At 53.4% G+C, this 27,706-nt stretch overlaps 1 protein-coding gene across 1 annotated transcript; it reads left to right on the top strand.

Annotated features, from left to right (window-relative positions):
• Positions 1-19,026: 19,026 nt before the first annotated feature.
• Positions 19,027-22,066, top strand: SIX1 (SIX homeobox 1). Its single transcript, XM_074865249.1, has 2 exons — positions 19,027-19,757; positions 20,776-22,066. The coding sequence occupies exons 1-2, from the start codon at positions 19,198-19,200 to the stop codon at positions 21,062-21,064; spliced, it is 849 nt and encodes a 282-aa protein (XP_074721350.1). The 5' UTR covers positions 19,027-19,197; the 3' UTR covers positions 21,065-22,066.
• Positions 22,067-27,706: the final 5,640 nt, after the last annotated feature.

The raw sequence follows: 27,706 nt of genomic DNA, 5'->3' as shown, positions 1-27,706 counted from the left end.
GCTCGCAGCTGTAAAATGCAGCCCCTCCCCTGAGGAGCTTACAGTATACAGAAATAAAAGCAACCCGAGCTGGGAAGGGAGAGGAGCAGAGGGAGAAGAGGTGGTTTGCCCGGGGCGGTGCTGGCAGTGGGTGGCAGAGGCAGGTTGCAAAGCCAGGTCTCTGACTCCCCCTGTTGCTTTGCCCACTGGCTCATGCTGCCTCCCCAGGAGCCCAATCCGGCTCGGATGCAATGCCCCCTGACAGCAGCAGGAGGACTTGCTGCTTACACCAAAGCTACGTTTGCTTCATTCATTTATTTACTACGTTTACAGCCACCTTCTGATGCCGACCGATAGCCACATAAGCCTCCAGCAAAGCCCTGTCGATGACTAGACTGGCTCTGGACTGGGATCACTGACCCTGCAAACACTCGGGCTCCAGAAAAAACACTCCTAAAACGCTCCTGCATGAATCACCCCATCAGGGTGATGCACATGCAAGCCCTGAAAGACTCCAAAGCCACCCACTTCCAGATCAAGGCAATTTGAGAGAGGTTTGACTCATCTCCCACCAAGTCCAAGGAGCGAGGGAGACATGTGCTCACGGGAGGTGAGAATGGGTTAGTCCAGAGCCTGAGCTGTGCATGCTTTTGCATGTCCTAAGCCAGTAGTTTCTTAAAATAATAAATCAAGAAAAAAATGACAGCTAAGAGCCTACCCATGTCCTAGAAAGATGCTGGGGATTTTGCTGTTTACTGCTGCCGAAGCAAACAAAGGCAGGCAGAGGATCAGAAGGCGGTGCTGGAAGGCAACACTTTCTATACCAACCCAAGCACATTTGCAACAGACATACAAATATATAGGTTGTCTCTGTTAAAAAACATTATCTGTTGTGCTGTATGCATGCAGGTGGAAGTGAGCACTGACCAAAGACTCTCAAAAAAAAAAAAAATTCTTTATTTTGAGGTTCACTATGAACTTGCAGAAGCAGAAGCCTCCACTCCCGCTTGCAGGCAACATATAATAGAGTTCAGTCCCAAAGCTCAAAGAGTGAACCAGGCTGAGGCCCAAGACCCCCAAGCTAGTGCAGATTCCTGACCTGCTGCTGAACAGTGTGTTGTCCCCTTGCTCAAAAGTTGTGACAGAACAGCAGCAGAGGCAGTAGGGGTTAACTGCCCTGTTAGGGCTGTGCTGGGAGGAGAAGCATGCTGGAGCAATATCAGTAGGAGAGCTGCAAACTCTAGAGGCGTGATATCATCTGCATGTGGAGGGATTTACGCACATAACACCCCTATGTAGGGAATGACATTAGCTTTCTGAAGGCTGCTGTAGCCCTTCTCCTCCTCTTGCCTATAAATGTAATCATGTTCTCACCAGAGCTTCAAAACATTGTTCGCAGTACTTCTGCTTCTTACGTTGCCTGCAGGGCTTGGTCTCCCCCAGATTTGCCAGGAAAGCAGCCAACACCAGGCCAGAGAAGTAAAGCACACTTTTACACGTCTGCCCATGAGGACAAGGGCTGGATAAGAGACCACAGCACATCCAGCCTCCAGATCAGCGAGCACTGAGGTGCTTCAGCTGAGCCCCCACAGCATCTTCCCCACGCTTCCTTTTGCTTGGGATGCCTCAGGAGCCCCAGCTAAATTCCTAGGGGGGTGTTTAGGGACTGCTCTCATTTGCCATCTTCCCCATAGCCTCTCAGCCCCACAGACCTCTGTGATAAGAGGGAGATAGGACCCAGGACTCCCAAAAACAACAGTACCTGAAAGCAGGCTGCTGACAGCAGCCTATTTCCAGGTATCGCTTTATCAAGCAGAGCCCAGCCGGGCTGGAAGCGCTCCTGGGAGCGTGGGGCATGCTGCACATATTGGGCAAGGTTGCCTTGCACCGGTCGGCAGCACTGCAGGATGCCTAGTCCCAGGACAGAGATCAGGCTGTGCCAGCCAGCCCTCCCTGGGCTCGGCCAGGGCGACACTGACAATTTACTGCCCTGGTAGAGGGTTGCCAGGCGGACATTTGGCACCTCCTGCTATGCACAGCATCAGGGCTGGTGGTCTTGGTAAAACCACTTCTGGCCTTAGTTTCTGGGAACAGCTTTGTATAGCTACTGGGAGAGGGATGCGCAAACCAAAGGCAGAGCTAACCTGAATATCAAACCAGGAGAGCTTCATCCCATTCCTTTGGAAATGTCACTCCCAGCAAATAAGGCTACTTGACCAGTTGCTCTTGGTTTGTGTTTGTTACCCAGTAATGGCAGCAAGTATTGCTAACACATACACGGCTCAGAAGTGCTCCTGTTCCTTCCAAATTTCCCCGCAAAGATATGAATCTTTACAGTTTGGGTTGCAAAAGCAACTTGTTCAGGTGAACGATGCTCACAATGAACCAGGAATAGTCATTTGCCAATTAAAGTACAGTGTAGAGCCTATTTCTGTTCATTTCTTAACTATTCTCAATTCTTAGTATTTTTTTACAAACCATTATAAATTAAATATCCCTGTGAAATAAGCAGCTGCTATTAACATAGACTCACAAGACTGGAAGACAATAGGAGAGCCATACCTAAACCCAAAACTAGACAACACTCCTGCTTAGGTTGTACCAGAGCCAGGTCCAGTGGAAGAAAAGCCTCCTGCCTTGCAAGCTCCACTTCCATTATAGACACCACAGCCTGTGTTTCGGGAGCCAGGACTTCACCCTGTGAAACTTGTGCAGAATCATTGACTTGTCTTCCAGTTTTTTTCTCACGTTGGTGTAATTCCTGTATTTAATAAGCACACCCTCTTCCAACATCCAGGAAGTTCCTGAAAATAACAGACTAGCACCGTGCTGAGTAGAAACTCAAGAGATTGTGGTATTTTGACCTGGAACCACAAGATAATCACTGTTTCAGAACAATTTCCCACTCATCCTGCAGGGGCTTTGCCCAGATCACATTTCCTCATTTCATCAGGGCATGGAACAGCATCAAAAGGCTGACGGATGCCAAGTTGTGTCACATCTAATGGCTCTTCCCTTTCCAAATGGCATATCATGTCATCAAAGGCAACTAGGCTGGCATGATATAATTTGAGAATCCCACTTTATAGCTGGTAGAAACTGAAACCCAGCGGGTCTGTCAGTAATGATATATTCCAGGTAATACAGGATTGAAATCTCCTGGCCCCAGGTCTCAGTCTTAAACTTAAGCAATGATCTGATTTGCCAACTTTCACAATTTATGAGCTTTGCAATATTTAGTAGCTGATGAGAGAGGGGAAGTAGGCAGGAGGGATACGGCCACAGCTTCCTGCTCAACTTCATTCTTAAGTTCTTGGAGTTAAAAAATATAGATAAATTTGGAGGTGCTGAAGGTCTCCAAACCAAAGTACATATCAATATGGGTATATCACATTTATCGAACTGTATATAAGTATCTCAAAGCTGGTGTCACCTCATGCTTTCTGAACCTTTGGTTCTGATAACACTGTATGCAACAAGACACTTCAAGAGAATAAACCAGGTATCAAAAAGGTACCACTATAGAAATAGAATTAATAAATGCTCTACAAATACAGGAGAATAGTTGTCAGAGCTGCCTGTGGATCCAAATTTCCATAAACTTAAAATTAGTCTTCTGGGTCAATTTACTAGACTATTGCAGTCTTACCAGTAAACATTAATAACTGATTTTTGGAAAACCTCTGTATAACTCAAGTTAAGGAAACATTTCACTGACCTAAAATCAATCCCCCCAAAATAAGGGAATTAAGAAATGCATTTCTTAAAATCAGCACTTGTAAGACCAGTTTTGGTTTTAAGGACTTCAGGAAAATTCATTCCCTGTATAACTCAGATGGGATTTCTGGAGCATCCTGTGCCTGGCAGCTCCCACCAAGACTGGCAGCAGAAGCAGTCCCATGCCAGGTTACTCAGAGCCCCAGTTCAACACCACCCCTAAACACACACCTACATACAAACCTGCATTTCAGTGTAGCCATAGTTATCATAAGCAAATGGTTCCCAGTTGTCACAAATGGTCATCAGCTGAGTTATCACCGATAGTGAAGACAAGACAAACCTGAACCTCAAGGGCTGTGGGAAAGGTGTCAGGCAGAGAGGGAAACATTCATTACGTGTTTTGTACTAGTTACCACCTTCAACCCTGGTCCAGGAAAACTCTGAAGCATTTGTTCTCCCAGACAAATCAAATTGACTTTGGGATTTTTGTTTTCTGCAACATAACAAGATGAGGCAAGAAGAAAAATCACTGACTGCTCAGCTCACTCTGAGTTGTAAAGCTTCAGCCTAAACCAGTAATTTGAAAGGGTAATGATGTTTTTCCTCTGGCCCTGACTATAATGGGGGTTGAAATGTTCCAAATGCTTGTATTTTTGTGAAATAAGAGTAAACACAAAGAGAAAGATGGGTCATCCTTTATTTTTCAAGCTTGACTGAGGGGCAACTTGAACTGTAGCTATCTCCCAAGATTAGCTGATGTTAACCACTGGGAACCAAAAGTCCAGTTCCTAAACGTCTGGATTTCTATCTCCCCATCAGTACAACAGCAGTAACAGTACTTCCTCGTGGAGAGAGGTACAGCCAGGCTAAGATTCACCCAGATGGGTGGCACAGTCAAAATACTGAGGCTAGACCCTCTGATGGAACAGATAATATATAATTGGCCCAGGTGCTTGTTCACTCCATAAACTGTAGGTCTCACCTCCCCATTCCTGCCCATCTTCCACCTCCTGTACACTGGCACCAGGAGGAGCGTGAGCAGGGCACAGCAATAGCACTCTGCCCCTCCCCTTTGAAGAGGCCTTTTCCTTCCCACTTCACTAACATTTGCCCAATTCTGCTCCTCTCCAGGCCACGTGCAGAGAAGGAAAAGTTATTTATGAGCCTTTTTTCTTCACATCTCTCTTCCCTATTCATTTTATCTGAGTCAGGAGGACCACTCTGCACAAGTGGTGATGGAGCCAAGCCTGGACACTGCTTTACCACCTGGTAGTGCATTTTAAGAGCCATTGCTTAAACGGACTGTGGTGCTGTTCCTTTCATTGTCTGCTTCCCAAATCCTCCAGCACAGCTCTGCACCCTATAACACGCTCTCCCCTTCTGGGTTCACAGTGGGTGTCACTGACCAACCCAGTGAAGCTGCCACAACTTTTCTGAGCAGCAACTTCTACCAGCAAATAGATCACACTCGCAAATCACTGCCTGGAAAGTCTGCATGGTATGTGGCTTAATTTTCTTTTCCATAATATGAAATCCAATCTGAAATGCACAGATTAGTTTACTAATCTGTGTAAATCCTATTAATAGCACTTACGCTGCTGCGCTCCCATTCACACTCTAACAAATCTGTTTAGACTGGCTTGGTTCTCCCTCATCTTCTGCAAGATCTTCACACCTGGTTACAGTCACGTCTTCACAAAACAGCTGGCTATGAATGGAAACTTGTGCTTTACGGTCATCTCTCATATTTTAATTCATGTCCCATGGTCCAACATGTTCTGGATCAAAGCATTAGTGCTGTAAATCACCATGGTGCCATCGAAGCTAAAGGGATTATATAAAGGGTCACACAGCTTCGGTGGGGAAGGGCAGAGCCCATACCCCTCCTCTCCCCCAGTATCACTGGCCCCTGCGCCTGCTCCTGCTGCAACGTGCCCCGCACAGCTCCCATCTCATTGCAGTGACTCCATCCTGTCCTGGGCACCTTGCTTAAAACTGAGCCCAAACACTAGCAAAGGACCTGCTGGCAGGAAGGAGGTGATGGACAGTCTCTGGAACTACTGGACATGTTCACACCAGCCTCACACACATCCCCCCTGTCACCTGCGGGTTTAAGGTGGCATGCCTGGCACCAGGGTTTGTGACTATCAGAAAGAGCAGCCTTGCTGGCAGATGTGTGGGCTACAGTCCCCCCCGAGCTCAGTGTGGCCTCTCAAAGAGAAGGCACCCTCTGTTCTGCTACAGAATAAACCATTCTCTATTTGAAATGACAATATTTACTTTTCCTATAGTGGACTCCAGCGGCTTCCTACATCGCAGTCATGGCAAGAGGGGTCAGCACTGGGAACGGGAGAGCAGAAGAGCGAGGCTCGCATGTCTGGCTCCAACTTCCTAATCAAGCTGTGCATTAATTAGCTAATCCCCCTCCACGCTGCTGTCCCCCTGCGCTTCATTTCACCACCGCCCCAGAGTCCTTGTAACCGAGGACCTTTCAGCACAGCCGCAGTGCAGTCTCAGCCCCTCCATGCCGAGCCGTCTTCATGCAGCCAGGACCACGCCATTCCCTTGGGGTGAGAAGTCCTCTGTGCCCTTGGGCCAGGCTGGCAGTTGTCAAAACCAGCCCTTGGGAAGGGCTCTGTGCTGTGGGCACTCCTGACCTCCCCTAGGACCTTCCAGCACCTGCTAATGCATCTGACCCCATGTGCCAGGCAGGAGAGGATGGATTCAGGAGGGAAAAGACTCCCTGTCAGGACAGCAGCTCCCCAGACTTACCAGCTGGAAAGCTTTAAGGGAGAATGGGAGAACATGGGAACTGTGCCCTCCCAAAATCCTCTCAGGTGAGGGAGGGGAAAAAAAAAAATCTACTCTAAATCACCAAAATGAAGGGGATCAAGTTAAAACTTCATTTAAAAAAGTCCACAGTAGGGCAAGATCACTCCTGACCTCCCTGCTAAGGGATCCTGACTCCTTGCATGAGTCTGTTGGCTGTGCAAACATGACCATCCAACTTCTCCCATCTTCCCAGTGCCAAGCAAGTCTCTGAAGTGCTTTCACAAAGCTCAATAAAAAGTCTGGAACTGTGGTGCCGAGCCAGTTCCAGCACAGCCACAACTACATTGCAAATGGCTTTTCTACCAGAGGGTTAAATGAATGAATAGCATAAAGGGTCTGGGGCTCCTCTCTTTCCTTCCCCATAGCTGAACTGCATCCACTCCCCATCCAAAAGCATATGGATTTTCTCTCATCGCTGTAGAAACTTTTCGAGGACAATACAGCTTCACTGTCTCCTAGTTTCTCCTAAAATGATTTTCAGTCTTTAATTACCTGAATAATTCCTGCTGGTTTGTATGAATGTTAGCTCAGGAATTGTTTGTAATTCCTCAGTGTTGTGGAAGAAATGTTTAGTGTTACCCACACTCAAGAAATTCTCCCCAAATTCTCTTTTACAAGGCCTCTTACTTGTTACCTGTGTTAAAGCCTGCCTATGAAACAGCTGTTGATTTCTAGACCTTTAATCTCTTTGTAAAGGTGCCTGTTGTGAGATATTAAAATGCCACAGAGGAAAAAAAAATAAAAGTGGAAAAAAAAAAAAAGAGGAATTTTTAGAGAGAGCCAACCAGCCAAATACAATATGTGGCCAGACAGAATCAGAAGTGCTGGCTGCAGTACAAACCCAAGAGGCATCAGAAAAACCACCTCAGCCACAATGGTAACAGTTCACCAGCAAAAGGAATGTAGAAAACAAAACAGGGGGAAGACCCCCACCCTTCCTCCTCTGCCTTCTCCCCAAAAGACTCTCTGACATGGCTGAGGCCTCTGGTCCATGCAAATGTGCTACTTCTGGAAGGGCAAATAAGGACTTGCTGGCCAGGCAGTTCTGCCTCTGGTGTCATGCCTACCTGACCCTGTGCAGGCAGACATCATCAAAAGTGATGCTTAAATATTAAGGGTTAGAGCAGGGGAACACCCCATCTCAGCCCTTTCATAGAATCATAGCATGGTTTGGATTGGAAGGGTCCTTAAAGATCATCTAGTTCCAACCCCCTGCCATGGGCAGGGACACCTTCCACTAGACCAAGTTGCTCAAAGTCCCATCCAACCTGGCCTTGAACACTGCCGGGGGGGGCAGCCACAACTTCTCTGGGCAACCTGTGCCAGTGTCTTGCAACCCTCAGAGTAAAGAATTTCTTCCTTGTATGTAATCTAAATCTACCCTCTGTCAGTTTAAAACTGTTACCCCTCATCCTATCACTACATGCCCTTGTAAAAAGTCCCTCTCCAGCTTTCTTGCAGGCCCCCTTGAAGTACCGGAAGGCCGCTATAAGGTCTCCCTGGAGCCTTCTCTTCTCCAGGCTGAACAACCCCAACTCTCTCAGCCTGTCCTCTTAAGGGAGGTGCTCCAGCCCTCTGATCATCTTTGTGGCCTCCTCTAGACCCACTTGAGCAGGTCCCTGTCCTTCTTATCAACATAAGTGGCCCTAGAGCTGGATGCAGTACTCCAGGTGGGGTCTCAGGAGAGTGCAGTGGAAGGGAAAAATCATGTGCTGGCCACACTTCTCTTGGTGTAGCCCAGGACACAATTGGCTTTTAGGGCTGCGAGCGCACAATGTTGGCTCATATTCAGTTTTCCATCTACCAATACCCCCAAGCCCTGCTCTCAATCCACTCGCTGCCCAGTCTGTATTTGTGCTTGGGATTGCCCTGACCCATGGGCAGGACCTTGCACTTGGCCTTGTTGAACTTCATGAGGTTCGCACAGTCCCACCTCTCCAGCCTGTCCAGGTCCCTCTGGATGGCACATCCCTTCCCTCCAGCGTGTCGACCGCACCACACAGCTTGGGGTTGTCAGCAAACTTGCTGAGGGTGCCTCGATCCCACTGTCCGTGTTGCCAACAAAGATGTTAAACAGCGCCGGTCCCAACATCAGCCCCTGAGGATGCCACTCATCACTGCTCTCCACTTGGACATTGAGCCGTTGACCGCAACTCTTCGAGTGCAACCATCCAGATCAAAAGAGTTTTGCAGCCTGGCTCATCCCAGCATTTGGCTTCAGAAATTCAGGGTTCAATTTCTGCTACAAATGTTGGTGTTGATTCCTGCAACTCACTGCAGCATCTTGTGCTTCCATCCGACACTCGCCAGGGAGGTGCAGTGGTGCTTCCTGGTCCAGGACCACAGCTTCTGGGAGGTGGAGGTGTTGCAGGGAATATCAGCATCGCGGGGTGTAGGTGTGCTCTGGGGATAGTGACAGAGGAATTACTATACAGTTTACTCCACAACAGCCCTACAAAACCCTTTTTCACCTACCTGGAGTATAAGCTTTCTATCATGGAGCAGCCTCTCCTCTACCGCCAATGCTGAGTTGCACAGGACCCTGTCTTTAGGGCAGCTTCCATGTGTCACAGTGATAAAACTTGCTTTCAAATGAATTTCAATAGAAGTATTTAATATTGGCTCCTGTGTAAAGGAACGCAATTCCTGTCCCTTGGTAACTCCCTGTCCTCCATGTAAAACACAAGTAAGCTGCCAACACACTCCTCAAAGGCAGCCTGCAGCCCCAGCGGTCCTGCTGAGGTTCACATGCTTGGAAAGAAGTTATAGGGGTGCCAGCAGCAGATGCAACCATGTTGCCTTTAAAGCACGGGGATGCTTTGGAAAGCAATTGTGTACAAAAATAATGATTAAAAAACCCCAAAATCTTTCAGGTGGTCCTTTTGCTCAGCCAAAGAGCTTCTCCAGGCACCCATCTACCGCATCGAGTGATAAAGATGTTTCTGCTGTCATGACCTTACCTCAAGATGTGTAACCCCAAGTGGGCTCACAGATGCACTTTGGGAGTAAGTGGAATCGCCGAAAGGCTCCCAGAACCAAAGAGACTTCACTTGGTATGAAAAGAGCTGAAGAAAAGAGGAGGGGAGAAAAATACAGCTGGTAGATTAGACACTGTGATCTGATCCACTTGAGCCACAAAGGACATTAAATGGAACTGAAACTCGAATTTAATGAAACTGAGAGACAGCAAACCTATGTGTAATTAGCCCACAAGATTCACTGCCGCAAAATATCACAGAGGCCAAGAACTTGTCCCTGAAAGTGGGGAAATATATACATATACACACACACACATATATACCTACACACATGTACACGTATATATGCATATACCTATGGTCTCTCAGGGCTGGAAAGGACTTGACAACACCGTTCAGTCTTTTCGCTGGCTCCAAGACAAGATCAAATAGAAGTCGGTATTTTCTGACAGATGTTTGTCTAGACCTGTTTTTAACAGAGAATCTCCCACCTCCCCAGGCAATTTATTCCAACGCTTCCTCTTCTTCTTCAGCTTTATACACACACGCTCCCGTATATTTATCACAGAAGGTGAGCGGAGCAGTCTCTGATGACTTGCACATCAAAAGGCTTGTTAACTCATTTCTCATGGCAAGATCTTTACTGCGAATGATGTACGAGCATGAAAGATCCCAACCTGACCTGAGATGACAGGCTGAGCTTGGGGGACCTGCAGATGGGGTAAGGGGGGCAAATGGGAAGGAGGAGGAAATTCATTCCTTTCCTTATTAACCCATCAAATTTGGTCTGCTGATAAAAGAGAGACCAACTTTTGTATACTCCATTTTTAGACTTAAATATTAAGCTCCTCTAGTTTTGGTAAAATAAATATACTTTTGGCTTCCTCAGCAGCCACCTCAGAAGAGATGCGGTCCTGTCCAACTTAAGTAAGGCAAAAGAGGGGATGAGGAATGAGGCTGCGCAGCTGGAATATGCAAATGGCAGGATGGAGAGTAGCACTTTTCCAGCCACCGTGGCTATCTATTACCTCCACTTTTGGACTGACAATGCACCAAATGTTTCATTGCCTGGGGCCTTACAAAGCTGACCGGCTTTTTTAGCTGAAAGCACTAATGTAGAAAGGCAATTGGGAATTAATTATTTAATGTGGTTCTCATTGGTAGAAAGCTTCCACCCCTCCTGCATCTCAGCTACCATTATACATATGTTGCTTTCTTCAGACTACAGTGATTAGACAGCAGTGGAAAATAATGGCTAAATCCCATTCCCACTTGCAACAAACTCCATTTAAATCGACAGATTTGCACTCAATAACTAAGAGAGCAGTTTAGCCCCATGCTAGGAAAACATCATTTGTGACAAAAACCATAGACCGATCTCAGCATCTCCATTTCTGAAAATAAGCCATCTCATACCTACGCTCCCAATCCCTCTCTTTGACAGGCAACGGAAGACTATTCCTATTTAAAAATTAAAATCCATGAAAGTAACCCTATTAGTAGGAAATCAGAACAAGCTCCCTTTAATGTGGCTGTTCAGATGCCTCTCTGGAGCAGGCAGAAAGGTGTATCCTGAATCCACACTGCATGTTGGTTCAGCTCCAGCTTCTCCGGGTTTCTCAAGATAAGCATCTATTTCATTTAGAGCCTTTTTAGTGATGACCTGCGTAGAAGCAAATGTCCTTTTGAAGATCTCTCTGCCACAGCTGCATGCCAGAAACTCCCGTCCTAGCTTTAAGAGGTTAAGAATCAGGCCCCGTATATTTAAAAAATAAAGTTTGTAAAATAAGATTCTGCAGCGGGGCTGAGAAGGGACGTGAACTTACGCTGTCAGCCATCATATGTGGGAAAACGGTAACTTCTTCCTTGCAGTCACCACCTCTGGAATCGTTCCGGATGAAGCCCCGACAGGATCCTACTGAAATTCAACACAGTGAACTACACCAGGAATTAATTTAACATAATGTGTTGTATATTTCCAAACACAAAATAGATTGTTTGCTTTTTTCCAGCTCTTCAGATGAAAGAAATACAACTGTACAGATGTGCTTTTCTAAGATCCAGTGGCATGAAACCTGAAATACCCCAGCAAGATACAGGAGCGAGAAGTTTTAATCACCATGGAAGCACAACACTTTTGAAGGTCTATGAAATTAGATACCCAGGTCTGAGAAGGGTAAACTTATCCGTCTGGGCAGATCTGCTGATAAAGAGACACAACTCATTTTCTCCTGGAAAGCTGCGTTATATGTTGTTTGAAAAAATAATCAGTCGTTAAAGACAGGTTTGTGCTAGGAAGAGAAAGGGAAAAAAAAAAGAAACAGTTCTGGGAGAGACTTTCTGTAAGGGAAAAGGAAAGGCAGCGTGAAAGTATTCCCTTCATTTAAGTGATTCCCTTCAAATTCAGGAGGCAGAAGACGGGCTGAGCATCTCCCAGGGCCAGACGGAGCAAGGCTGGCGACGGTGGAGGCATATGGAGACCCACCCAGGGCGCAGACAGAGCGGAGGACCCCCAGACCTCGGCTTACGCAAGGTGACCTTTCCCCTCTCTAAAATTTCAAAGCTGGCGTTGCCGGCGCTGAACAGACTGTGTGCCATATGTAACATGACCTCAGCTCGGCTCTGCCAAGCTACTGATGGCATCACTAATGAGAGGTGAAAGGTCCCTTTCTTGCAGCTCGCTCAGAAACCCACCGAGGCAGCGGGTGCGGGACAGGCCCCCCGACCCCTTATCCCTGCAGGCAGGCACCCGCTGCAGGACCCAGCCGCCCTCCCGAAACCACAGGCACCCCAACGCGAGCGGTTGACGGTACCTTTCTCCTTGGCCCAACCACAACCAGCACGGCGCCCCGGCAATGAAAATATTTGCTCAGTGCCCGAATGCAAAGCGTGTAGGCAAAGAGAGCCCTGTATGTAAATCCTGTCCCCGCTGCCACCCTGCCAACCGCCGGACGGGATTACACCGGTTGCATCGGCCAGGTGGAGGAGATGGATTTGGCCCTGAAGATGGTGCAGAAGGTGGGGGGACACGATCACCAAAACTGGCCGGGTTTGCACCCACCCCATCACACCGCAGCTGTGGGGATGAGGTGGCCAGGCCTCAGCAGGGCCACTGCGGGCCGGGCCGATGGGGTCACCTCAGTCCCCCCCAAGGCAGCACCGTCCCCCGGCTGCCCCCCTCGACGCAGGGGGGTCCTTCTCAGGCTGGGCAGCACTGGCAGGAGCAAGCCTGGCAGCCCCCTTCCCAATCGTTTCCCTCCCCCCAATTTTTTTTTTTTTTTCAGCATTTTACACAAAAATCATTGCAATGTCTCACAGAAAAAAGTCAACCACTGTGCTCCCCTTTCTAATTTTTGCAAAAATAGGGGGGTTGGGGGGGGGGCAGTTGGGGGTTTCCTGGTGTCCAGCACCCCACTGCCCCAGCCATCACCTCAGGAAGGGATGGAGGGGACCCGCTCACATGCCACTCCCAAGCAACCTGGCTTCTTGTCCCGGACACGAGTGGGGGAGGCCCGTGTGTGCGTGGATGGGTGTCACTGGTCTGTGTGGGTGGTGCAGCCGTGGGTGGGTCTGTGCACACCGGTTCCGTGGGAGCGTTCCCGCGGGGGTACGTCCACGCGTGAGTGGGGGTGTGTGTGCACACGGGTGGGTGCGCGCCTACGCCAGGGACTGCGCACACGGGTGTCTGTGGGCACTCGTGTGTGAGTGCGCGAAAGCGGGGGGGGGGGGGGGGATGCCTGTGGGAGTGGCAGCGCGCAGGCTTCCGCAGGCGGCCCCTGCGCGCCTGCGCTTTGTCCCACGCGGGGCTGCGCGGTGCCTCCGCGCCCGGTTCCCGCTGTGCTGGCACCGTCGTCCCCCCCGTCCCACCCCCCGCCGCTGCCGGGCTGCGGCCGCCACCGCGAGTGCGGACGGGGCGCTCAGCGGCCCCGCGGGGCAGCCTCGCCCGGGCGCTTTTGGTTTGTTTCGGTTTTGCGAGTGACTCATTCAGGGCGAGATGTGGCACTGCTGAGGTAGAGCGAGGACCCACCCCCACGCTCAGTCCATATATCCCACCCGCGGCCGCGCTCCTGCCTCCCCACGCAGCGCCAGACCCCGCGGGGGAAGGGGCTGTCTTTCACCCTCGCTGCTTTTCTGCCGGGGATTTATTTTTACATCGCACTCCGGCGCAGAGAAAACAAATTATTCGTTTAAAATACTTATTCCGCCCCCCACACCCCCCGCCTCCGGGATACCCTCAATTTCATGGGCGCGCAAACGAAGCTGCCCACGCGTGTTGGTTTGCGCGGGGGCATATTCTGCTGCCGGCCGCGGAGTGGCTGCGAGAGGGGCAGCCGGGGCGTGTTTTTCTCCCACGGAGGAGCCGCACCTCGGGGAAACCTCCCGCCGTTGTGCTCCGAGGAAGCGGCGATCGGTCCCGCGTCAGCCCAGCGCCCAGTTTTTCCGCAGCCCAATTCGAGCCGCAATATTTTTTTTTAAAAAAAAAAAGAAAAAAAAAAAAAAAGGGCCAGAAATTGCAATTATTATTGTCTCGGGTTACGGCAAATGCCATTATGCTGAGAAATGGGAGGAAAACAATGCCGCGAAAATGCGAATCGCCTTGTTAGTAACGTGCTGCTGCGCGGTGCCTGCGCACCCGCGGGGGGCTCCCACCCCCCGGCGTGGGGCAGAACCCACGGAGCGGGGGGAGCGGACCCGCCCGCAGCACTGGGGGGGTTGGGGGAGGTGTAAGCGGCTGGGGATGGGGGGAAGGGGTTCCCCCTTTGCGTGGGAGAACCTCAACTGACGGGGGGAGCTGCACACTCCGGAGGGGTGCGGGCACCCGGGTGTCGTGTCACGGACACGAACACGCAGGAGAGATGTGGCGTAGGCGGTGCCGGCTGGAAGGCAAGCCGGCAGGCTGCCGTGCAGAAAAGGAGTTAAACCCCGCCGTTGTCCTTTGATTTAGGAAACGGCTCATCCAATTCAGTTCCAGATTATTCAGGGGCAGACTGCCTCGCTCGCTCCCTCTCTCCCCACACCAGCCCAAACATCTTGAAGTAATCAGCAGCTGAGAAGGGAGACGTCCCCCTGGCATCTCAGGTTAAAGAAGGAGGTCCAGGAAAATGTGGTAGAGCCATTACAAGAAACCTGAGATGCATTCATCAGAGACTCCAATTGCCATCGCATTAGGATTGATTAGAGACCAGCAGTACCGTAATGACCCGGAAAGAGGGGCATACGGGGATTATTAATATCAGACTCCTTAAAAAAAAAAAAAAAAAAAAAAAAAAAAAAGAGAGAGAGAGAAAAAGAAGGAAGGAGGAGGGAAAATTTAAAAAACAGAAGCGCATCGCCGGGCTGCTGCTTGTATGCAGACTTACCTGAGGAGCACAGGCACCGGCGAGCTGCACAGCCGATAACTTACCTACCTTCTGGGGAAGAAAAAGCAAACAAACGTCGAAAAATCCACCTCTGGACCCCCTGAAAGCGCCCGCTCCCAGGCACCGAGACTGCCCAGCGCCGCGGCCCCGGAGCTGGGCGGGCGGCGGGAGGGGGCAGCTGGGGGCCCCGGCCCGTTACCGGGCCAAAGGAAGCTGGTCCCCGGGCCGGCGACAGCAAGGACAAGTTAAGGAGCCTCCAAGGAGGAGCAAGGAGACCTCGGTGGCTCGTCTCCTTCTCAGTTCCCTGCGCCAAAACAAATCAGCCCCTCCTGGTCTCGGTTTAAATGTAGCTCACTGGATAATTAACTCCATCTTGCCAGCCCTGCTTTAACTGTTTATTTAGTGTCACCCCGTATTACCATCACTAGCACTTTCCTCTGAACAGGAGGAGCTGGAGGGTTTCACCTCCCAAAAGGAAATTCTTCGTAGCTTAAAAGAATCGGCATCCAGGAGGTACATTAGCGAGCAGGAAAGGGGGGAGGACAGCGCGGGGGGGGGGGGGTGTCCCACGGCAAAAGCAGGACAAAATAAGGTTGGGGGGGGACACAGGGACAGAAAGACGTATCTGCCCTCGGAGGGGGGGAAAAAAAAAAAAAACAAAAAAAAAAAAACCAAAACCAACAACGCGTGATCACTCTAATCCTTTGAAAAATGTCCCGGTAAGTGCACGAAGAAAGAGCCCTTTGTGCCCTGGGGATCGCCCCCGCCGGGAAGGCCTTACCCTGCCCCCCCCGGCCCGGCCTGACCCCCTTGGGTGCGGGGGGACCCCCGCCGCCGGGCACCCCCCGGGGCGTGGGGGGGGCAGGCAGGGACACGGCCCCCGCCCCGCGGACACCGGCTTTGTTTTTACAGGTGTCTGGAGGGCAATTTACTAACAAGTAATTAAAGGTTGCACCGGTTTGCAGGCGCGTCGGGCCAAAGGCTCCCGCAAGAGAAGAGCGATGCATATGGAGAGGAGTTTGTCCTTCCTCATTAAAAAATAGAATAATAAAGGGGGGGGAAGAGAGGGAGAGAAAGCAAATACAAATCCTTTATTGTTTGGGAATAAGCCGGTGAAGCTGGCTGTCTCCCCTGCGCATTCGGCAGGGAAGGCAGCGCGGATCCGGTATCACGTTGCAGATCCTCACTCGAGATAACGAAACGCGATCTATTTTTCAGAACAGCAAGTGGATGGGAAAGGAGCCCTCTACAACACAAACCTCATTGACTTAATGGACCGGTTTTGGATTTCGCCTTCGAAGGGATCGGAAAGCGGCAGCGTTGTGTTACTGCCCCGTCGGCCCCCAGCCTCCAGCCCCGCTTATCATCACGCCGAGACGGGGCTCCGAAAAAAAACGCCGCTGATTTTATTTTGTCGCGCTATTTGTTTTCTCCAGACCCTCACACTTAAAGAAAAAAAAAATTAAATTTATTTTCGGTTGGGGAAGAGCTTTATTTCTAACGTCGGGGTGGAGATGGGAGTCGTGTTGGGGTTATTTTCTCTGCTTTGTTTTGGTTTTCTGGCGAAATCGAGGAAAACCCGCAGAGCGTTGCGTGGGATCCCTCTTCATCCCCGCTCTGCGCTGTACGACGCTGCATCGAATAAATAAGCGAATAAATTAATTTCCCGCACAAAGGGAGCGGAGTGGTGCCCCGGCAAGCGGGGAGAGATGCGGAGGCCCCCGCGGCCGGCCGCCTTCTCCTCTCCGCGGGCGCGGAGGTGCCAGGCCCCGGGTTGGGGGGGGCAAAGCCAAGCGCAGTGCCCGGGGTGGGAAGCGGGGTGATCCCACCGGGCTGCTCCTTCTCTGCCGAAAAACAAACGACGGAGCAGCGGCCGGCGGCAGCTCCGCGCCGTTGTGTTGTTATTTAGTTTATTTAGTTATTTAGTTATTCACATCTACCTCTTTTTATTTTTTTTTTTTTTTTGGAGCGGCTCGAAACCGTTTTTTCCTGGGTGATTTTCGAGGGCTAAATGGGATGGGGTGGTTTGGGAATTCATTTACCTCTTTCCGTGGTTTAAAGTGAAAGGTTTCCAATTTTTAGGAAAACCAGCCCCGGGCAATAATTAACATCGATGCTGACCGGTTCTCGTCTGCAGTGCGTAACTCCCAGGTAGACCCCGGCGAGTCTGTCCCCTCCTTGGGTGAATTTTGGTGACACGGAAGAATAAAGTCCCGCTCGGAAATCGCGGGGAAGCCTCGGCTCAGCCCTCGCCCGTCCCTGTCAGCTCCGCCGCCGGCTGCATCGGGATAATTTGCTTATTCTCAAGCAAGAGCGGTGTTTGATTCGGTCGGCCTTTTAAAGGGAAAAAATAAATTTTAAAAAAGGGGAAAAATGTGAGGGCAAGAGAAAACCGCTCTCGTTAAAATGGCAAGGAACTTCCTCAGCTCCGCTTTGCATTTCTCTCCTCCTCATCCTGAAGGTATAAGCCCTCAGGTCCGTGCTTTTCCCGAACTGAGCACCTTAATAGAAATTAAAGCAAACAAACAAACAAGCAAACCAAAACCAAAATACTAAAAATTAATAGCAATAAAAAGGAGGGATGGGGGAGCCCATCTCCCAGGCTGGGCAGGGCACGGCTCCTCCAGGACGCGGCCGCGGGCGGCGGCGAGCCCAGGCGTTGTAATTCTGCGCACTTGCTCCAGACTTTAGGGTATTAGTTGATTTTAGAGCCGGGTTTAAGGCTCCGTTCCGGTCCCCACACAGCTGCCTTGTCAATAAGGATCTGTTCCAAGCAGACATTCCTTCTGGGAGGACATTGCAGCTCTTTAAGACTTCATCTGCAACATCATAAGTACTAAAATAAAATGGCAAGGGAAAATTACCAGACACATGGTCATGGGATATAGAAGCGCCCTGACTCCAGCCTACATAGTAAAGTCACTGTACAGACTGGGTGGCAGGGGCTTATTTTAAACAGCCCCGAGACGCGAAGTACATGGGAAAAACAACAATCCGGATTTAGGAAATATCGGGACCGGCCTTTCCCATCCCGTACCGCGGGCAGGGAGCGGGCAGGGAGCGGGCAGCGGGAGCGCCGCCGGCCCCGGCTCGGAGCCCTTCTCCGCCTCAGCCACAAACGGGCTGCTCGTCACTTTGAGCATTTAAAGTCAAATAAATCCCAACGCCTTCAGTGAAGACAAACAGGTTTTAAAGAGCCCCGCGATGGTTATTAGCACCCTCGGAGCGAACCCATTCTTGAATCAAAAGCATCCTGGGGTGTGCTTAAAATACTAGTTTCGACTTATCTAATCAAAGATAAATACAGTCCTAAAGACACCCTCTTCCCACCGCTCCCCTGCCCTTATCTCCGCGCATTGTCCTCATCTCCCAGCCCGTCCTCGCTACTGACAATAGATTATCTTTGTTTAGGGAGCCTAATTGTTTTCTAATTTTTTTAAAAATAATTGCTTTCGAGCGAGGTGTGCAAATGAGGATTAGGCTAATTAAAGCGCCGCCGGTCGGTGCAGTGTTGCTGCCCGTCGCCTGCACGGCTTCCGTGGGGGTTCCGTGGGGCTGCCCCCGACCTGCCGTGCCGCCCCCGCCGGGACACCCCCCCCCCTCCGTGGATGAACGGGGGGCAGGAGGGGGCGCACGGCTCCCGCGTGTTATTTAGTTATTCACTAAAGCATTATTTATTCATCCCCAGCATTAAGGTAATTAAAGACGGGCTGTCTTGGCAGGGGACGGGAGCGGGCGGGGAGGGGGGGCGGGGGGGGCAGCAGTTTTGGGGAATTAAAAAAAAGGAAAGTGGAAGAAAGACAAAGTCCTCGGGGAGCGGCTTCCCCAGGGATGCGCCCGGGGGGCGGCGGGGCTCCCCCCGCAGCGGCAGGGGCCGGGGCCGCACCCGCGCAGAGGCGGCGGCGGGAAGCGCAGCCGCGGCGGCCAGGGCCGGGGCCGGGTCCCCGCCGCCAGGCCCCGCCCGCCCGTGCCGAGGCTCTGCCCGCCGGGCCGGGCTGGGCTGGGCCGGGCTGGGCTGGGCTGGGCCGGGCCGGGCCGGGGCCGAGCCGCGGGCGCCCAATCAGCGCGGCGCGGGGGCTCGGGCGCTTTAAGCGCGGCGGCGGCCGAGCGGGGACAAAGTCCCCCCGGCGCCGCGACGAGCATCCCCGCTCGCCCTCCTGCTCGCCCCCGGCTGCCGCCGCGCCTCCCCGCTCTGGGGCCGGGATCGGGACCGGGCCCGGGCCCGGCGGGCGGCTCCCCCCCGCCCCTCCGCCGCCGCGCTCCCGCGGGGTGCCCGCCGCCTCCTCCTCCTCTTCCTCCTCCTCCTCCTGCCGCCGCCGCGCTCGGCCATGTCGATGCTGCCGTCGTTTGGCTTCACGCAGGAGCAGGTCGCCTGCGTCTGCGAGGTGCTGCAGCAAGGGGGGAACCTGGAGAGGTTGGGCCGGTTCCTCTGGTCGCTGCCGGCCTGCGACCACCTGCACAAGAACGAGAGCGTCCTGAAGGCCAAGGCGGTGGTGGCCTTCCACCGCGGCAACTTCCGCGAGCTCTACAAGATCCTGGAGAGCCACCAGTTCTCCCCCCACAACCACCCCAAGCTGCAGCAGCTCTGGCTGAAGGCACACTACGTGGAAGCCGAGAAACTGCGGGGCAGACCCTTGGGCGCCGTCGGCAAATACCGCGTCCGCCGAAAATTCCCTTTGCCCCGCACCATCTGGGACGGCGAGGAGACGAGTTACTGCTTCAAGGAGAAATCCCGGGGCGTCCTGCGGGAATGGTACGCCCACAACCCCTACCCTTCTCCCCGGGAAAAGCGGGAGCTGGCGGAAGCCACCGGTCTCACCACCACCCAGGTCAGCAACTGGTTCAAGAACCGGAGGCAGCGGGACCGAGCGGCGGAGGCGAAGGAAAGGTACGTGCCACCCCCCCATCCCTTCCTTCACCCCCTTTTCTCCCCGCTCCCCCGTGCGGGGAAGCGGCGGATGGGATGAGAGCGGCGAAAATACCTCGCTCTCCTCCAAATCCCCTTTTTTTTTTTTTTTTCTTCCCAAAATCGCGTTGCGTTTTACCCCTCCGTGGAAACCCAAGTGGGTTTTCCACCCGAGATCCACCGCAACCCCTCTCTCTGCTGCCCGACCCCACCTGCCTGGGGTGGGGGTGGGGGTGGGGGGGAACAACGAGCCCCTCACCGGCCTCTCCAGGCCGCTCCGCCGCCTTTGTTTGCTGCCTGCCGTCCCGAATAAAACCGGGAGCGACGCCGTCACGGAGCCTCCGGGGAAGCGCTCGGGATGCCGGGTTTGGGAGCTCCGAAGGCTGGAGGAGGAGGGAGATGAAACCCCGGGAGGGAAAGGGTATAAACCAGAGGGAAACCGGGATGGGGACGCGATGGCCGGGCCGAGCCCCCGTCCCGTCCCGAGGCCACCCCGGGCGGCGCCGGCGGCGCCGCCCGGGGTGGCCTCGGTGCGGGACGGCGGCTCGGCCCGGCGAAGCAGACAAGCACGGAAGAACATCCCCCCCACTTTTTATCGCCTCCAGCAAGCTCCCCACCGAGCCTGCTAGAGAAAACCCCGCACCCTGCTCGTCCCCGGGCCGCGCTTTCATTTTTAATTAAAAAGAGAAAAATCCCCCCTCCTCCTCCTTCAATTTTTCCTCCTCACCTAAATTACCGGGCTGCGCGGTGTACGCCTATTTATAGGAGGGTAAGAAGAAACGGGGACGATCCGTTATGAAAATATTAGGGGCGCTTTTATTTTTTTTTTTTTTTTCTGTCGGGGAGAGGCGTCTGCTCCCACGATGAAATAAAACGCGAAGGATTTACCGGGAGCATTAGCACAGCGCCCATCCCCGGCGCCTCCTGCCCGCCGTAACATCCCCGTTGTGGGGTTTGTTTTTGTTTTTGTTTTTTTGTTTTGTTTTGTTTTTTTCCGCAGGGAGAACACGGAAAACAACAACGCGGCCACCAACAAACCGAACCAACTCTCGCCTTTGGATGGGAGCAAACCCCTCATGTCCAGCTCCGAGGAAGAGTTTTCTCCTCCCCAAAGCCCGGATCAGAACTCGGTCCTGCTCTTGCAGGGAAACCTCAGCCACGCCAGGAGCTCCGGCTACTCCCTGAGCGGTTTAGCCGCATCCCAGACCCCTCACAGCCTCCAAGGTCACCAGCTCCAGGACTCGCTGCTGGGACCCCTCACGTCCAGCCTGGTGGATCTGGGATCCTAAAGGCCCACGGTGGGCGGCCGGAGGATCGGGAGAGGAGGTTTTGCTCGGGGACAGAGGCTCTGGGTTGTACATAGAGGACAGCATCCCGTTTTACAGCTCACCCGCCGATGCTTGACGGGACTCTCAGCTCTTTTCACACAACCCCACATCGGCTCCTGGTCCAGTTCCCCCCCAGCGTCTCCCACTATCACCGTGATTTTTATTATTTTTATTTTTTTTTTCCACGTAGCCAAACGCAGAGAGCGGCAGAAACCCTCAGCTCTTCGAGCTGGTCCCAACGGGAATTACAAAAAAAAAAAAAAAAAAAAAAAAAAAGGAAATTAAAACAAAAAAACCCAACCAACCCCAGCTGGATCCGCTTCCACCCAAATAACTGCCAGCCCCGCAGGGGCGGTGGGGCAGGGGCGGCCGGCACAGCCCGGCCGGGTCCCCGCAGGGCCGGCGAGGAGCTGGGATGGAGGCAGAGGGAGTGGAGCGCTGTACCGAGCCCTGGGCTGTGGCAGCAGAAGGGAGGGGAAGTTACGTTTACATTTTTCATATTTAGCCTTACCAGAAAGATTTCGATGTAGTTTAAATTAAAAAAAAAAAAAAAAAAGAGAAAAAAAAAAAAGAAAAAGGCAAAAGCTGCAGTATTAGAGTTTTAACAAGTGCCTATGTCTTACCGCGGCTGTGCGAGGCAGTGAGCGAGCGAGCTCCCGTGGGCCTGCGCCCCCCGGCTTCCTTCTCCTCAGTGCATCGATGTGGCTAAAAATTAGGAGAATATTAATAATAATAAAAAGTCGACGGCCGTTTCCTCCTGAGCGAGTGTCCTCGGGCTGCCCCGCCAGCTCCACGTTGCCTTCTCCCGTCTGTCCCCGCTCAGCGCCTTCCTCCTCCGGCTTGCAGGGAGCCCGCGGACGACGCTGCCTGTCTCGAGTATTTGTTACCAAAAATCGCATGTGCTTTCAGGTTTATTTTCTATTGTACCTAGACAGTCTAAATTAAACAACGCTGATGGCGGAACACCCAGGCTGCGCTTCTCTTTTCAGGGGCGAGCCCGTGCCCCTCTGCCCATCCGTAACCCCCCACCCCACGGGCTGCATCGCAGGGGCTGCGGGGGGAGCCGGTCCCTTCGAAACCGAGGAAGGAGAAGGAGAGGGGACCTGCCGGAGCGGCTCGCATGGGCTCCACCCGTGGGAGTCGGTCGCCCGGCCCAGAGGGAGCGACTAGTCCCCCGCCCCGTCGGGGCCTCGTTGCGGCCGGGCCGCTGGTGCTGTTGTCCCCCCCCCATGCCCCCGCCCCGCGTTAGCGTTTTGCATCATTAAGCGCGTGTTTATTTAAGTCGCTGCCGTGTTTGTTCTCGGGGTCTTGGGCCGTGGAGAAATGTCACCCTCTGCAGGAGGGTCTTGCGCGGCCGCAGCGCTCTGCGTCCTTCCCGCTCAGTCCCGCCGTCCCCGGCACACGGACACGCTCCAGAGCCCCCCGCGGACCCCCCACTCGCGCCGGGACGGAGTGGAGGATCCCCCCCCCCCCCCCCCCCACCTCGACTCCGGCTGCGGGGCAGCGGGGGCCCGGGGCCCGGCTGCACTGACGGTTTCCCTCCACCCTCCGGTCTGGCACCGGCCGCCCCCTCGGGGCGCCCAGCCCAGATCCCGCCGGGCTTCTGCGCCCTCCACTATTTGGGGGGCACGGCCGGGGCAGTGGGGGATCCCCCCCCCCCCCTCCCTCCCCGGCAGCATCCAACTCGACTCCGTGGGAGCAGGGCGGAAGGCGCAAATACCGCGCTTGGGCGCGCATCTGCGTGTCTGCGCGCATCCACGGCCGCGGGTGGAGCCGGGGCAAAACCCGACGTCGTAGGGGGGAGCACGAAGCCCCTCCCCGTCCGTGCGCAGCGACCACGGCCCGTGGGGGGGCCTGGAGCCTGGCCCCGCTGCTCGCCCCGCGGGAACTGGGGGGACGGTTCGTGCCCCCCTGTCCAGCCTCACCCTTTGCCCCACCCGGGGCCCCTCATGGCCCTTCCCGGGGGCTTATCCAGCCCGGCCGTGATCCGCCACCAAGCAGCGCAGCGGCTCCCAGCCCCTCGGGCAGAAAAGGGGGGAACCCCCAGGGAAACGAGGAAGGTTTTTAGGGTGAGCAGCCGCGGGCTCTGTGCCCCCAGGATGGATAAGCTCCAGCTCCGTTTTTTTTTTTTTTTTTTTTTTCCCAAGCCACGGGCTCGGTGAAGAGAAAGGATAAATATTGCCCGGGGCTCCAGCCCTGCGGGGCGGGAAAGCCAAGCCGGGACTCGCAAACCGGGGGTTATTTTCAAAGCAGACAGCGCAGAGGCGCTTCCTGCGCGCAGGCAGCGGCAGGGCTGAATTTCGAGGGGGGAAAGAGCTACCAGGGGGTGTCCCCCTGGCCTAAACACCCCTTCCCCAGCGCAGTCCTGCGGGCCGGGGCTGCTGTCAGGCCCGACGGCTGCGGAGTGGGACCGGGCAGCTCTGCGCAGGGCTGCGCAAGTTGCGCCCCGCCGCCCCCCCGGCCACCCGTCCCTAACAGGGCGAGGGACGAGGCTGTCAACAGGCGGATAGTGGCAAGGAGGGATGGAGGATACTGAGGGCCCCACCCTTGGAAGTACCCCCCCTCCTTCCCCCCCAAACTGAGGAAGGGGCCGGCGGGCAGGTAGGACCAGGGAGGCCTTGGAACTGAGCCAGGCGCAGGTTGCTGAGCTCTCCTCGATTAGGCTTGACCTCGCAGCAAGCTTTTCACAGCAAAGTCAGCCCGGGGAGGCAGCCTGCGGCTGTTTCTCACCTCGCTCTGCTTTGTATTTCCACCGGCAGGAAGGAGTTAATTTGCTCCCCCCCAGCCCCGCTCCCGCTCACCCCCCAGGACAGATTTCACACTGCGGCCAGGTCAGCCAAAAAAGGGGAGGAAATGGAGAACAGCGGAATGATTAATTCTACCTGCTTTTCCCATGAGTGATCACCTGCTTTCAGGGTCATGAATAGCAGGTAGCTCTCTCCGTCTCCAGCTCTGAGAGGCTCATTTGTCTGGTGACAGCTGAGTGACAAGACCTGAAATCTGAGCCCTCAACTTTGCCTGATGTGTGGATAAAACCCTGGATGTTCCCTCAAACATTTCAGGAAATGAAAGTTGTAACGCGATCCCTTGTGCGCCCACATCTCCCCCAGCAACACACAAAAGCTCAAAGGAACCTTCTCGGATTAAATTCAGCCTGGAGAGGATGGAAGGAAAATGGAGAGCAGGCTGAGAAAGCTGGAACTGGCAGGATTTTTTTCAGCACTTATTGGAAATGTCTGTCCAAAGCAGGGATTTAGAAAGGTCACCTCTACCGTAAGCACCTCTTCCTCCAGCGGAGTCAGACGGGCAGCCCGCTTCTCCCCAACCTACGTCCGTGCTGGGGGTAGCCCAGAGCGGGGGGGGTTACACTTAAGATTCCCGAGCAGGAAATTCAGTGTATAAAAACAAACGCCCAAGAAGAAAGCCAACCCCCCTCTTCTCTCTTCACTTAATTTCCTGGGTCATGGTGAGCCAGCGTTGTCCCATGCATGAGCCGCACGCCCGCTCTGCCTCTGCCCTGCTGCCAGCCCCTGCCTGGCTCCCCAGCCCCGTTGCCCCCCAGCCCCACAGAGGGGCAGGTACAGTCCCGCTCTCAGCCCCCACAGCCCTGGGCCACGTGCTGGCAAATCCTCCAGAGGGGCCCATGGTGAGGAACGAATGCTCGCTCAGCCGATGGATTTAAATGCAACATTTCCAGGCCTGGCTCCTGAAACCTCCATCATCCCTATCTGCAATGCCAGGAGCCCGGAGCCACGATGTGGTCAGGAGACCTTTGTGCTCTGTGTCTTTGCAAGCCAGGCCAGCTCAGCCAGATGTCGGAGCTTCGTTTTGAGCACACAGGTTTGGCAGCTGGAAGGAGACAGGGTGTGCAGTACAGGCAGGATTGGGCCAAGGCATCCGGCCTCCCTCCCTCCTGGGTAGATGGTTTTATTGAGCTGCCTGTCACTAGGCAGCCAGCGGCTGCTTGTGCTGTTATCCAGCCTGAAGATAAAGTACTATTTAACAATTGTTTAGCTATTATTAAAGTGCTTTGGACTCTGCAGACCTGTAAAGAAAACAGCACACACCCCGAGATAGCTCTTCACCTCTGAGCTTCTCCCTTACTCCTACTTTTCTCCATAGAGCAGCTTATGGACACTCCACAGCCACTGGTGGAAACCTCCCTGTCTGCCTACCTGGTGCGCTTCACTGTCGGTAATTTTGTGTCTGAGGACGAGCTCACTATGGGGTGACACTGCTGGGTCTCTGCATATGCTACCTTCAGAGGCAGGTGCTTTAACCTGCCTGACGCACGCGGATCCCATTAACAGCATCTGAAACAGTGAAGGAACAGTGAAGGTACAGTGCTTGGCCGACCTGGCTGTGGCAATCCATTTTCATGGGTGGATTTTCCTGTTCCTGCTGTGGCTGAAGCCATCAGGCTTTCTGAGGGCACCAGGTGCTGTGTGGGGACAGCAGAGGTGGCAGAGGCCGGATCTACAGGAGCTTTGGTTCAGCTCAAGTGTACAAAGTAACCTGAGACACCACCATATTTCCCAACTGGACGTGGACACAATTTTAAATATGGAAACAGAGGAAAAATAGCTTTAATCTTCAGGCAGAGAGAGAAAATTACCAGGCTCCCCAGAGATTATCAGCTCTCGCCCCAAAAGCAGCTTGATGCTGTCTGGAAAGAGGGCACTGGGCTGAACCCCCATCTCATGCCACCTTGTCTTTCCTTCCAGCTGGACTTGTCACCAAGTGCAGGAACATTTCCTCTCTCCCTGTGGTTTCTAGCATTTGCTTCCACCTCCCCAAATTTTAAACAAAAGTTGAACTTTCTCTGAGGCATATAATCCCAATCCTAATAATGAGGTTAAAGAGGCAGATTTAGTTCAATTACGATTTCCTGTTTTCATTTGTCCAACACCTCTGGAAAATGCCTCCATGAGCAGAGCGGCTCCTTCCCATCTCTGCCTCCGCTTCTCACCCACAGCCCAGTTCTGCAGGGGTCAGGCTTGCTTTGGTACAGTGCTGTACCTGCTCAGACTCCAATGGCTTTCAGCCGTGATAGAAGAGGTATAGAAAATCCTCACTTCTGCTTCTCAGGATGGAAGAAAGGGCAAAAGCTCATCCTTTTCCTGACTTAAGGATGGAAAAGCTTTTAAGCTAACAGCTGGAGCATGTATCAGCCCTGTTTTACAGGAGGGGAAACTGAGACCCAGTGAAACAACAGACCTGCTGAAGGTCAGAGCAAGGGCAGATGACGAGGCGGGGAGGGCGGCTGCTCCGCGCTGGCGGCTGGTGCTCCACACGCCCACGCTGCCTCCTTTATAGTCCCCATAATAAGTCGCCGCGGCTTATCATTATGTAATACAATATTCCTAATAATACAAGACAAAACCAATTGACTAAAAAACAATGCCAAATGAGGCTTGTGGCTAACACTCCCTGAAGAAATTGTCTCTTTTCTAGAATTGAAAAAAAAAACCCCAAGCAAATTAGAAACAATTGAAAAATGAAATCACATCTGCAAACCATCAGGGCTCTTCTCCTGAGCCCCAAAGGATGCCTGTCCACCCCTTGCTGCTCCCGCTGCCCTGTATGGGGTGGTGGGTGTCACGGGGACCCGCAGCGCTGCCCGTGCAGGCTCGGGAGGGATTTTGCAGCAGTGCCAGGGCTGCAGACAGGAATGGCCTCGGCATGTGCTTCGTTCAACAGAAGGGCTGTGTCACACTAGAACAAATCAGAGATGTATTTAGGGAATTAAGATCTTCGTATGCCTAATCTCCTGGAGGCGGCGGGGAAGCAGGGAGAGAAGGAGCGCAAGAGGGAGGGAGCACCAACTCTAAAACTGCTGTTCCCTTCCTGGGAGCCCTCCAGGGCTGAGGAGAGGCACTGGGATGAAGAAACTGCAGAACTTGCCCAAGTGCTTGGCCGCAGGCTGCTTGGTTCCCCATAGCCAGAGGCTGCCTTCTGCCCGCCTGGGCAGGGCTTCGCCTGCATCTCTCCTCGGCACGAGCAGTGCTGAAGCGAGCAGGAGCCCGGCATGGTGTGAGGGCTCAGCAGCGCTCGGCTGCAGGGGACACGTCTGTCCCCTGGCGTGGTGGCTTCCAACCCTGTCAGCACAGAAGACCGTTGGTGTCTTGTGTCACATGCCCTTTGCAGTGGAGCTGAGGTGGGGGTGCCCATGCTCCCCTGGGCGTTTGACAGCTGTTGGGTGCACAGTGGGGGAAAGCACACAGTGGTTTTACACTGCTGGGATGGCCCAGGCTGGACCACACATCACTGCTGCCCCCATGGGAGGGGAAGATGCTGAGGCCTGAGCTGGGAGGCCTCTCTGTTGGCAAGAGTGCCCCTCAAGTCAGCATCCCCAAAAGCCCAGGAGGGGCTTGATGGGGAGGTGGGAGTATTTCTTGGAAGGAATAGTACAGGCAAAGGACACGGGGACGCTGGAGCTGTGCTGTCCCCAGGAGACACAGTGCCTGACGAAGCAGAGAGGTGCTCTTAGTGCAACATGTTGGCCAAGAAGCTGATGCCACCCTGGGCTGTACCAGCCCCATCTCTTACCTCTGTGTGTGGGATCTACTTCTGAAGGGTAACCAGGTCTGAAGGGTAACCTGG

Source organism: Strix uralensis, chromosome 4 (genome assembly GCF_047716275.1).
Source record: "Strix uralensis isolate ZFMK-TIS-50842 chromosome 4, bStrUra1, whole genome shotgun sequence".
NCBI classification, from domain to species: Eukaryota; Metazoa; Chordata; class Aves; order Strigiformes; family Strigidae; genus Strix; species Strix uralensis.
Note: the sequence above shows the minus strand (reverse complement) of the source record. Positions and strands in the feature narration are given on the sequence as shown.